The sequence below is a fragment of the Aegilops tauschii genome, chromosome 6, assembly GCF_002575655.3.
Source record: "Aegilops tauschii subsp. strangulata cultivar AL8/78 chromosome 6, Aet v6.0, whole genome shotgun sequence".
Taxonomy (NCBI): Eukaryota; Viridiplantae; Streptophyta; class Magnoliopsida; order Poales; family Poaceae; genus Aegilops; species Aegilops tauschii.
This window is the reverse complement of record NC_053040.3, coordinates 279,863,487-279,876,130: the sequence shown is the minus strand read 5'-3', so window position 1 is coordinate 279,876,130 and position 12,644 is coordinate 279,863,487. Positions and strand designations below refer to the sequence as shown.

At 44.4% G+C, this 12,644-nt stretch overlaps 1 protein-coding gene across 1 annotated transcript; it reads left to right on the top strand.

Annotated features, from left to right (window-relative positions):
- The first annotated feature begins 5,761 nt into the window (after positions 1 to 5,761).
- LOC109743408 (protein FAR1-RELATED SEQUENCE 5-like) lies at positions 5,762 to 9,916 on the top strand. Its single transcript, XM_020302497.1, has 6 exons — positions 5,762 to 5,920; positions 7,617 to 8,110; positions 8,215 to 8,287; positions 8,483 to 8,597; positions 9,136 to 9,593; positions 9,719 to 9,916. Exons 1-6 carry the CDS (start codon positions 5,762 to 5,764, stop codon positions 9,914 to 9,916), a joined length of 1,497 nt encoding a protein of 498 aa, XP_020158086.1.
- Positions 9,917 to 12,644: the final 2,728 nt, after the last annotated feature.

The following is a 12,644-nucleotide window of genomic DNA, read 5'->3' as shown; positions in this document are numbered from 1 at the left end:
ATATTGAGGAATTTGATTGCAAGATAGAGAAGAACTCCCCCTGAAGATGTGCATAGTGAGGAATTTGCTTTTGAAGCAATGCACACTTGAAGAGTTGAATCATGGAGATCTCCCCCTATATCTTGTAATTCATACACGCATTTGACATATAATATGAAGAATTTGAAATGCATGATGAAATATGGTGACTGATGTAATTCAGCATGCATGCATTAACATCAATGAGGAATAAGCATGCAGAAGAAACTACAAAAGTATCAGGCCACCATAGAGTTTTAAGTTTACAACTCGATCCAGCAAAGTCATCAGAAGAACGAGAGTTGTAACTTAGAAGAGAGATGCCCATATAAGATAGACCCGCTTGAAGACTAACTCAAATTTCTCCCCCTTTGTCATCGAATGACCAAAAGATTCGAAAATGAGGACTAACGCCCCTGAAGAATATCAAGTTGATGAAGGAGCGCCAGCGTTGTTGGGGTCGTTTGTTGATGTTGGGCCTGCCACAGTGTCGTCCAAGTCTTCATGCTCGTCGGTGTCGCGCGATGAATAATATGAGCTGGCCACCAAGGAAGGAACTTTGACCTTCTTGTATTTCTTCGGTGGAGGAGAACACAGTCAAAATCTTCCTTGAGACCCATTTTCTTCAGATCTTCTGCGCTATAAATGTGAAACAGAACAGCCCAGGTACGGTTGAAGGTTTCATGAAGGTAGTAATGGTTTTTCTTCACTGCATTGTGGGTAGCAGTCATGTTGTGAATAATTGAACCAAACTAACGCTTGACCCATTTGTGATTGTGATCAACCTTCTGATGAAGACTGAGGAGAAGCTCACGATCAGTCATCACCCTGGGAGCTGTGCCTTGAGGATTTGGCTTGGTTGCGTTGGCGGCAGAGTCATGGGCGGCAGAGTCGTCATTGGTGGAGTAGGATGCAGCCTTGCGAAATTGACCATCCAATGGACGAATGCCTTCACCAATAACAGCAGTAGCCTTGCCCTTGTCATCAGCCGAGGAAAATGTTCGTTTGAGGACTTCAATCGGGGGCAAATAGCTGCAATGGTTCAGTGTATCAGCCTTGTAGTTGAGTGAAGACCTTGTTCTGATGAATCTCATAATCCATGGTGCATAAGGCTTCAGCTCAAATGGTGACATAGCGACATTGGCCAGAGTCCTCATGAAGAAATCATCGAAGTTGACGGGAACGCCATGCATGATATTGAAAAGTAGATTCTTCATGATGCCAACGACTTCTTCTTCATTCGAGTCGTGGCCCTTGATAGGACTCAATGTCTTCGTCAGAATGCGATAGACAGTCCGAGGCACATATAGTAATTCCTTCACGAGGAATTTTGTTCTTGGGGCCTGACCTGGCTTCAATGGCTTCATCAGCACTTGCATATAGTGATCTGTAAGCTCAGGCTCACTGTAGACACAACGAGCAGCTTCAAGGGGAGGACTGAGAGGCAAAGCACGAAGAAATTCAGTAGCTGGTGACTTGTAGTGAGTATTTTCAGACATCCAGTCCAGCGACCATGAATTCACATCTTCAGAGTCTCCGGTGATGTGCAGCGTTGCGTAAAACTGAAGAATGAGTTCTTCATTCCAATGACATATATCAGTGCAGAAATTTAACAGTCCAGCGTCGTGAAGAACACTGAGGACTGGCACGAAGCACGGCAGAGATTCCATATCCACGTGAGGAATGTGCTCATGATCAAAGACTTTGCCATTGTTGAACAGTACCGAGGAATAGAAATTGGCCTCGCTAGCAGTCCAGAAACGCCTTTTCCTAATGCGAGCAGAGTCATAGGGGTTGTAATCAGTGAAGAATACGTGCTCGCCGAAGAAATCATCAGCCTTGAATTTTTGCTTCCTTGAGAATGGATCCTTTGGCTTGGGCAGAGGAGTGTCAGTCAGTTGCATCACAACCTCAGGAACCGCAATCTCAGGTTCTTCAGGCTGAGGAATTTCTGGTTCCTCTTCAGTCGTAGTCTGTGTTTTTAGTGATTCAGCAGCAGTAGTTTCTTCAGCACTAGTGGCTGGAATTTCTTCATGAACAGATGCAGTGGGTTGATGTTCTTCAGAGCCCATTTGAACAGTTTGTGCTGGGGACTGAGGGATTCGTTGCAATGACGTGAACAGATCAGAGTTGGGATGCTGACTATCCCAGAAATCATCATTCATCAATGGAGTAGTACTCCCAATGTCCACGTCAGAATTTTGTTCATCCAATTCCTCAACGCCGGCCTCTTCAGCAGTGAACTGAGGCATGGGCGAGGAGACAATTGGAGTTGAAGGGATTGCATCCCCTTCAATTTCTTCATCCATCTGCTCTGAGGAAGCAGTAGAGGAAATGTCTTCATCAGATTCAGTTGGAATCACATAGTCTTCATCAAAAGGAACAAGGTCCTTTGATGGCATGGTTGAGAAAGGAACAGCATCAATGGGATTTGCAAATGAGCTAGTCAAAGTCTTCATCTTCTTCGGAGCTGAAGAATCTAATGCAACTGATGCTTTCCTCTTCTTCACTGCTGCATGTTCTGCAGCCTTGGTCTTCTTCACATCTGATGCAGATGGAAGGATCGGAGTTGGGGTAGGCGCAGGAGGAGTAGAGGAATTTGGTTGAATTTCTTCAGGTACAACTGATGCAGTTGCCCTGACTTCTTCATTTTCTTCAGGCACACCACTAGTGGATGCCCTGGTAATTTCAGTTTCTTCAGGCACATCAACTGAACCTTCAGAAAGCCTCGCTTGTTCTTCATCCGCAACACTGGAGATTGCCCTTGTAACATTTTCAGCAGCTGGAATGCAGTCATCAGCCCTGGAACTCACATTTTCTTCAGCAGCCTGATTGTCATCAGCGGTGCTGGCATTTTCTTCAGTAGGCTGAGCAGATGCTTCAGCCTGAGGATTTTCTTGTTGCGATGGAGCTGCAACCTTTGAAGTGAATTTATCAGTTAATTTCACAAATCCGACTTTGGCTCCAACCCAGTCAGCACGGTATACGTCAAATTCATCACTGAGTTTCTTGATCTCAGATTGAATAGTGACAAGTTCTTCAGTTGTCATAGAGACAACATTTTTCTTCAGGAAGCGCTCCATCCTGTATTGTGCTTTCTTGAGCTGCCTGGCCTTCTCGTATTTCCGTTTTTCTTCTTGGATGAAGGCAGTCAGCATATGACTTTGACCAGGAGTCAGCTTGAAATCAGGCATAGGAGTGTTGGGTCCTTATGCCAGAGATCAATGTAATCGAGGATCAACTTGGGATCCAAAAGAAGAGGCATATTCGTGTCTTTGGCTCTAGCAGCTTTGACTTGTCTGTCCCTGATGATTTCGGCTAGTTCTTCATCATCAGCATCATCGTCATCAAAGGGCACTTGGAAGGCGACCTGCTTCTTGTGAGGACTTGGGCGAGAACCTCGTCCAGCAGTGGCCTTTGTCTTCAGCAGAGAGGGTCCCGTTGAAGAATTAGGTGCAGCTGAGGAACTAGCAGAAGCTCCTGAGGCAATAGAGATGTGTGTTGTCCTTTGGCACGTGGCGAGATGCATAGGTGCAGAGGATTTGGTCGGAGTAGCCGAAGACTTTGGCGGAGGAGCTGAGGACTTTGGAGGAGTAGGAGCAGGTTGAGGATTTGGCCGTGAGGGCTTTGAGGAATCTGGCCGTGAGGGCTTTGCTGAGGAACTTGGCCTTGAGGGCATTGAAGATGAAGCACTGGGCTTATGCGCAGGCTTCTTTGCCATGGCCTTCTTAGGCTTGACAGCAGAGGCCTCAGCAGAGGCAGCAGCAGCAGAGTCCTCGTTGAATTTCCTCACTGCTTCTCTGGCTTGTCTAGCCAGCTTGGCCTGGCGCTTGGCCCATTCATCAGGATAATCCTCACCGCGCTTGAGGCTAGTGGGATCTGCTTCTTGGCCAGGTGCCAACGGAGGTCTTGGGCATGGAGGATTGAGTGTGAATTTCTTCATGTACTTGGGAGTAACATACCTGTACTCCCTCCACTCTCTTGCCAATCTACTCTCTATCCTTTGGATGCGTACCTTGCGCTGATTTTTGTCCTCCTTACCAAACTTGGCCTCATCAGGAGTGCAATAATCTTTGTATATGTCATCGGGGATCTCAAAGGCAGTATTGATTTCAGGCCTCTTTCCTCCTTTCTGTGGCTTCTTTCCATCAGCCATTTTCTTCAGATGAGGAATTTGAACAATGGAATTCTCTGAAGATGTATGCAACTTTTCTTCGAGGAACGCTGCAAATGAGTTAAGTTGATGAGAACCTAGTGATTCAGTAGCGGACATGTGTACCTGTGAACAGAGTATAGTTGCGAGGAATTTGGAGAGGTCATATGCGTTCTCAGAAGGTTGTAAAAAACAAGTTTGAGGAATTTGACCAGATGAGTCTTGAAGACTTTCACTAAGTGTTCTTTGTCTTAGGTTCCAGAGTTGGACAGATCAGAAATCCACACAATTGAGGAATCTTGAAGAAAAATATAGCTTAGAGAAATGAATCAAGAGCAGATGACATGTGAGGTGTTTTAGTGTGTGAGAATTTGAAGAAAAAACACCTTTGAAGATTTTGTAGAAATCAGTTGAATCAAAGAGGGAAGTAAAAGTAACTTTTAATTTACCCTGGATGAAGAACACGACGAACTAGGAAGTGGAGATCTGAAGTTCGTCAGTGCAGATCTTCCACGCCCTAACTTGGCAGAGGAAGACGGCTACGGCGGCGGTGGAGGGAAGAAATCCGCGGCCGGCGCGAGTACGACGTCGACGAGGTCGAGGCAGTGAAGCTATTCCTCACCGGCGACGATGAAGTAGCAGCGATGCTAGGGTTTGAGAAGCTCAAGCTGGAGTGAGGTCGAGCGGAGTAAAAACAAATTGAGGAAGAGGAGGGGTACTTATAACCGAAGTGAAAAACCACTCGTCCGAAGAAATTGGACGAACGTGCCCCTGACCCTTCTCATTTGCTTGACATGTGTCACCCACGTACTGAGAGGTGGCGAGCGTGTGAGATCATGGGTAAATAGATAAGTATTATCATGGAATGTGGAATGGTTTGAGCGGCAAAGTCCGAAAATTTAGATAAGATAAGTTTTAAAGTTTCGTTCGCAATTTCTTCAGCTGACAAGGACACAGTGAAGACTTTGAACGAGTTTCAAATAGAATGCACATGAAGAATTTGTGAATAGATTGGGTTGAGTTTAGCATAGAGGGGGAAGGGTCCGATCACATTCGCTTAGCAGAAAAGGCAACTTGAAGAAATAGCAATAAATGAATGTTGTAGAGGACATAAACTCATATATATATATACATACATATATATATATATATATAGGACAACACTATTCTAATCCCAGGATTAGAATAGTTATTTGGATCACAGCAGCCCCTATATAGGGCCTGACAGGGCCCTCCCGAACTTCCGAACTGCCGCCGGCCCAACAGGATCCACTAGATCCCGAGCCCCCCCCCCCCCCGACAGGATCCACCTGATCCCGATCCCGAGCCGCCCCAGCCCCCCTCCTCCCCTCGATCCCCCGACCTCCCACCTCCTCGCCGCCGATCTTCGCTGGATCCGCCGCCTCCCATCCTTCCCCAGCTCCTGGCCGGCCGGATCCGCCGCCTCCCCTCCTTCCCCAGGTCCTGGCCGGCCGGATCCGCCGCCTCCCCTCCGTCTCTAGCTCCTGGCCGACCACCGGCGCGGGCGAGCGAGCGACGGCGGACACCGGCGCGAGGGAGCGCGCGTCGCCTGGACGCGGCGATGCCGCCATGGCCTTCAGGAAGCCGCATCCTCGTCCCATCGTCACTGCCCGAAGCCATGGCCGACCAGATGACGGCCCCGACGCAAGCTATGGCGAGCGGCGCGACGAATGGAGCAACTCCTCCGCGGAGGCGGCATCGGCTGCGCCCTCAAATTCAGCGGCAAAAGTACATGAACTTCCTCCCAATTTTGCCTTCTTCTTCAATCTTGCCTTCTCTGACCTTCTTGCTTCGTGCAGATGAACTTCGCGCCCCCTGCAAGACATGGATTGCCATGGAATTCCTCTCCTACCTCCACGACGAATTGTTCTGAAGGTGGCCTATCAGCTGCTGGAAAAAGTTGGCCAAACTTCTAGCCAGGATATGGTTGAACTTCTTCCTTCCTTTGGTTTGTTATTTGCTTATAGCTATGTGAAGTTCAGGTGGTGTGTGAGCATCAGTCCAGGCTACAAAAGCTTTTTTAAATCTGCCTGCTTACAGCCATGTGAAGTTCAGGTGGTGTGTGAGCCTCAGTCCAGGCTACAAACACTATAAAATCTGCCTGCATTCACATTCACATGTGGAAAAGCCATGTGAAGTTCAACTAGTAAGTGTGCTAGAGTTCAGGTTGGTATGTATCTGGTTCTGTGCAAAAAAATAAAAGGAAAATAAAACATGCATGTGATATGACAAGAAGGTCAGGTTAGTATGCACTAGCAGTCCAACCATTCAAACTCATGAAGGCTCAGGTTTTTTAACTGTAGACAGTATTTCCCCTTTGCAAAACAAGAAGTTCAGGATGTGGAGAGTGCTCAGTTTAGGTACATATAAGTAATCAAATATTGTAGAATTAAACAGGATGTGAAATTCATTCTATGAAGGGTGCTCAGTTCAGGTACAAAAGTATTGGCAGATGCTCAGCTCAGTGCATAGTGTGATGGCTCTCACCACTTTTATATGAGAAGTTCAGGCTGTGAATAATGCTAAGTTCAGTTACAAAGGTATAGGCAGATATAACTTGTGTGCAAATAGACATTTTTTCTTTTATGTCAGCAAGACGAGAGACGCATGAAGAAGCTTAGAAGTTCCCAGCAGCAAGTACACAATCCAAAGCCTGTACGCGTTGCACCACCCCCTCAATGGGTCACACCTCAAACGCACCAACATCATTACCAACCTGCTCCAGACCAAAAATGGATGACACCCGAAACACACAGATACTTCCAAGATGCTGGGTCACAGCCCTATCCGCACAAGTTTGCGCCTCCACCTAATTGGGTGACACCGGAAATCCCCCGCGGATTCTTTGTATCCACCAGCAGACTCCCAAGCACGCCGATGGAGGAGGGGGTTAGCTCAAGTCCTGCGTGTAACTCTGGAGGTTATCCTGGTGTGCCTCATCAATGCCAAAGCGAAGCAACTAAACCGGATTCCAGGACAAATCCAAAGCAACACACACACGGAGGAGAGTGCTCTGCACACTACCACCGTTGGATCCTGCTGCTGCTGCTACAAGTCAGAATTGTACGGGGCATAAGGTAGATGGATTGCTTCACAAAACAAAAGAGCAAACCAAGACCAGGATCGCAATACCTCCACAACCACCTCAACCAAAAAGGACGCAAACAAGATAGAGGCCATCTTCAGCCCTCTTTCCTCCTCGTGATCCACTGCTGCATCCTGCTATGATTACTCCGCCATGCCCCATCCCAGAGGGATAGTAGCCGACACCAGCGGAGTTGCGATCATACACGCACGTAAGTGAAAAAATATATATTTATATACGCATCTTGTATTATCGGCAAATTTTGTGCTCCCTCCAGGATAACAAGTTCATAAACTGCATTTTAACGTGCTGTTTGGATTTTTTTTTCTTTTTCTGCAGATGCCGGATCTACCGGATTACCTAATACCAAGACTAAAGATGCGATTCAAAGATGTAGAGAAAGCAAGGGAATTTTATAACAGATACGCCAGACACGCTGGTTTTGGAATCAGGAAGACAGGGGGAAATGACAACCACAAGTATTTTGTTTGCGCCTTCCAAGGGATACACACATCTTCTGTTTCAGAGGCCAACAGGAAGCGAAACAAAACATCGCAGAGGACGGGCTGCAATGCAAGAATGAGGGTGAAGGTGCAGGAGGATGACACATGCGTGGCAGTGGACATTGAGTACAATCATAATCACCAGCTCATGCAAACTGATGACATGCTGGTATTTTTGCACTCACACAAGAATTATGACCCCACTATTTTGGAGTACGTAAAGCTCCTGCAGCACCATGATGTCAAGCACACAACAATCATGTCCATGCTATCTGAAAATGAAGATGGAAGCTACTTCCTAAGCATGACTGGACGAGGCCTACTAAACCAGTAAGTATTCAAACACCCACATACTGCAATGTAAAATAGCATCCTAGCTCACAACCCTTTGCTAGCAAAAAATAAACAAATGCATGTTTGCATGTGATTTGCAGGAAAGCCATGAATGCAAGGAAAGATGATTTGGATGATGTATTGAAACTTGTTTCATTCTTCAAAGACATGAAGGCAATAAATGATGAGTTTTTCTATGACATCCAAGTGGACAAGGACAAATCAATTCAAAATATTTTCTGGTCCAATGCAAGCTGCCGAGGACCCTATCAAGACTTTGGCGATTGCATAACATTCGACACAACTTACAAGACCAACAGATTTCATATGCCTCTGGGAGTGTTTGTTGGAACAAACCATCACTTGCAGTCAACGACATTTGTTGTTGCCCTGATAAGAGACGAAGATGCAAAGTCATTCAAGTGGCTGTTCGATACATTTGTACGGTGCATGAACAACAAGCACCCAACTTGCATTCTAAGAGGTGAGTTCAAAAAAACCCTCTTCAAGTTTCATCATCTTTTCAGTCTGTGTTGGTTGGGTACATTGGTTTTGTCTGAAAATAATGTAAAGAATGCAGTTCAACCACTGTTAGCACAGAAGTCCAACTAGCAGTACAAGAAAGCAAAATTATCGGTCACATGTTTAGAAAAAAATTAGTTATGAATGTGAAGTTCAAATACATGAATCATAGAAGTTCAAGGACAAAGCTGTAAGATAAATATATGTAGCATGTTCAGAAAAATATAGTTATTTATGTGAAGTTCAAGCACTGCTACCACAGAAGTTCAACAACAATGCTTTAAGAAAATTTTTGAGTGTGACACTACTAGTTTGTCCTACTACTAACTATGAAATTCAAGCACTGGTACCACAGAAGTTCAGCAACACTGCTGTAAAGAAAAAATACATGTGACATTCTTAGATACCATACTGCTAGATGTGAAGTTCAAGTACTTGTACAACATAAGTTCACCATCAGTACAAAAAAGAATCAAGTTTAATTTTTTTAATTCATGCAGATCAATGCCCATCGATGGCGAAAGCTATACCACAATCATTTCCAAACACCGTCCACAAGCTATGTCGTTGGCACATCATGAAGAAGTACATGGAATACCTCGCGTTGCTGTACAAAAAGTATAAAACATTCAAAGAGGAGTTCACAGCTATATTAAACTGGCCGCTGATGCCAACGGAGTTTGAAGATGCCTGGACTCAACTCATGCACAACTACAACCTAGAGAATGACCAGATGATGATGCAGCTCTGGAGTGATAGGAAGATGTGGATTTCAGCATATTACAAGAATATTTTCTGTGCTAGAATGACTTCCACACAACGAAGCGACAGCATGAACCACGTGCTAAAGAAAGGGTTTGTCAAGGGGACCCAGAACCTACACAAGTTTGCTAGGCGGGTCAATGCTTGCATACAAACTCGGATGCAGAAGGAGAACGAGCAAACAATGACCAGCATGGTATGATGACAAGTACAAAACACCCCCATCATGTTCTGTTTACCTTCAACATGTGCACTTTGAATTTAAAAAAATGAAACCCATGACTCTGCTTCGACTAATATCTCACTTTTTGACATGTGCAGACCAATCTTGTGACAAAAACAACTTACGGCTACGAGGAAGACATGTCTATCAAGTACACGAGAGCCGTGTACACCGAGATGAGGAATAGGATGAGAAAGGCCACGCTATTTCGTGCAAAGCATACAGCAGAGCCCACTAAGTACCTTGTGTACTACCACAACAAGCCTGGCCATGATGATGAAGAAAGATTTTCCTAGTCAAAGCATGAATTCCAGGTTGTAGATGACCCAGAGAATGAAATATACGAGTGTGAATGCAAGCTCTGGACACACACAGGTGAGCGAAAAAACAAACTCATTAAATAGCTAGACTAGTAGTATCATATCAAAATTTATGAAACTCATTGCTGGCTCACAAACTATGTATTCTGCATTCATCACAAAATGCAGGCCTGTTCTGCCTTCACATCATGAACATACTGGACTACCTCAAGCCTGACAAATTTTGATACAAGGATACAAAGAATGCAAAATCACAACCAACCTTTGATACAAGGGACTACAACACAACCGCATCGGATGGCAGCTCAAGGCTATCGAAGCAAGACATCTTGCTGCAGGTGAATTTGATGGTTAACAAGAAAGCGATGAGATGTGACCAGCAATATGACAGAGCCTACTATGTTCTCAAGAGGCTCGTGGAAGAGCTTGATGCAATACATTCAGCAAATCAAGCGGATGCTGACGAAAGGATGGCTGAAGAGGACGCTGAAATTGAAGATGACCTTCATTATTATGCAGCTGAAATGCTCAATGCCGCCACTGAAGCCAACCAATGCAAGCAGGGTGATGGCCAATCAATGGAGCAGCGACAGCAAGAGACGATGAAACTGCCGCTGTATTCTGAAACAAAGGGTAGGAAGAAAATTACTACAGCAAAGAAAAGTGACAAGAGAGCTCAAATAAAGGCACCACCTGCAGGAAGAGTCGTCGTGCTCGATGAGAACGGAGTGCCACTTGGACACAGGAAATGTAGTGTGTGCAACCAGGTTGCGGGACACAACAAGCTGACCTGTCCAACACTCTAGGAAAGAAACAATGCTGAGGAGGTCAAGCAACCCAAATCTCAAAAACAGCAGCCCAAAGTTATGGAACAAAAGAAGGGACCACACCCAAAGAAAGCAAGCAGCAGACTATGTAGCATATGCAAGGAGTATGAACCACATAATGCAAGAACATGCCCGAAGTGCGCAGATGCTGAAAAGACAAGCAAAAAGACAGAGAAGAAACATAAAGCAAAACCTAGAGCCATCAACAAGAAAGTGGTGGAAGATGAAGAGGAAGACGAAGATGAAGACACCGTCGAAGAAGAGGAAGACAGAGAGGAAGAGGACGACGAAGAGGAAGAGGAAGACGACGATGAAGAGGAAGAGGACGATGAAGAGGAAGAGGTACATGTCAAGCAAAAACCTCTACCACCAAAGCCTAGGAGGAGCGCAAGGCTGATGAACAGTTAGAATAGGTCAATTAACACAATGCAAACTTATGTCATGTCAATGTGGAGAACATTATGTCATCCCCTGGTAATATACACTGTGAAGTTGAAGTAATATTACTGCAGAAGTCCTGGTATGTTATGAGAGGAAGTGATGTGTTGGTGATGTATTGCATCAAAGTGCAAGCAGTAATAAATTTAAAAATATACACTGTAAAGTTCAGGTAATATTACTGCAGAAGTCCTGGTATGTTATGATAGGAAGTGAAGTGCTGGTGATGTATTGCATGAAAGTGCAAGCAAGAACAAACATGAAAAACATACATTGTGAAGTTCAAGTAAGCTTACTACAGAAGTCCTGGTATATTATGAGAGGAAGTGTTGTGTTGGTCATGTATTCCATGCAGAGTGCAAGCAAGAAAAAAAATGAAAAACATAAATTGTGAAGTTCAAGTAATATTATAGTGGAAGTTCTGGTATATTATGGCAGGAGGTGCTCGTGTTGTATTCCATAAAAGAGCAACCAGCAAGTAATCATACAGTCTTGAAGTTCAGGTCATCTTATAGAAGAAGTTCTGGTATATAAAATCGATGTAGGAAAAAATATGCTTGAAAAATAAAGTTTCACCGCATAAACTAAGGTTAGCAAGCCTAAGACAACGCGTTCAAATGTGAAGTTCTGCTTGGATACGTGTAGAAGTTCATGTACAATGCCGACAAAAGATAAAGAAACGTCAACAATATTTCTACACAAAGTTACAGCTGAAATACATTCGCACTTGAAAAAACACAAAAACAAATATAGATTCTATGCAAAAGCATACATATTGGTTGGGTTGAAAATTACCAATACATTACACAACATAGAATATCCTCTCCATCTGAAACCAGCAACCCAGCCACATCTCAAAGCAGAAGTTCAAGTCTACGATCATATGTTGGGGCCCAAAAATAAACAACAGAAAAAAATCAAGCAGTTCAACCAAAACCGAGGGAGAAGTTCAGGTACATCTGTTGGGGCAAAAACATTCAACACATGGATACTGAAAAATGACGCAGTACATTGAAATTCACAAAGCCAAATCATTCTTCACACCAAATACATTTGTCCACAATATCATAAGTAATAGTGCTGCACCTATAGATACACAAATCACTAAAACATTCTTACAACCAAATCTTTACGGAATTGTTCCAATCATTATCAAACCTAAAAATCTGTACGAAATCAAATCTACAATGAAACTAATGCTTCGAATTCACGGGCCAAAGGACTGGATCTCTTTAGGGAGCTATGAACGCATGACTTCATTCTTCTTGCTAAACATCAGAGTGTGCATGAACTCAACCTTCCAGTCATCTGCAGCAGCCTGCAAACAAAGAAAGGTGAAACGATGGTTTAGTAACGGATATCTAAAACCACAGCATGAGCGTCTCAGCAAAACACACAAGAAAAATCAAACGATGATGAGACAAGAACAAAGACAGAAC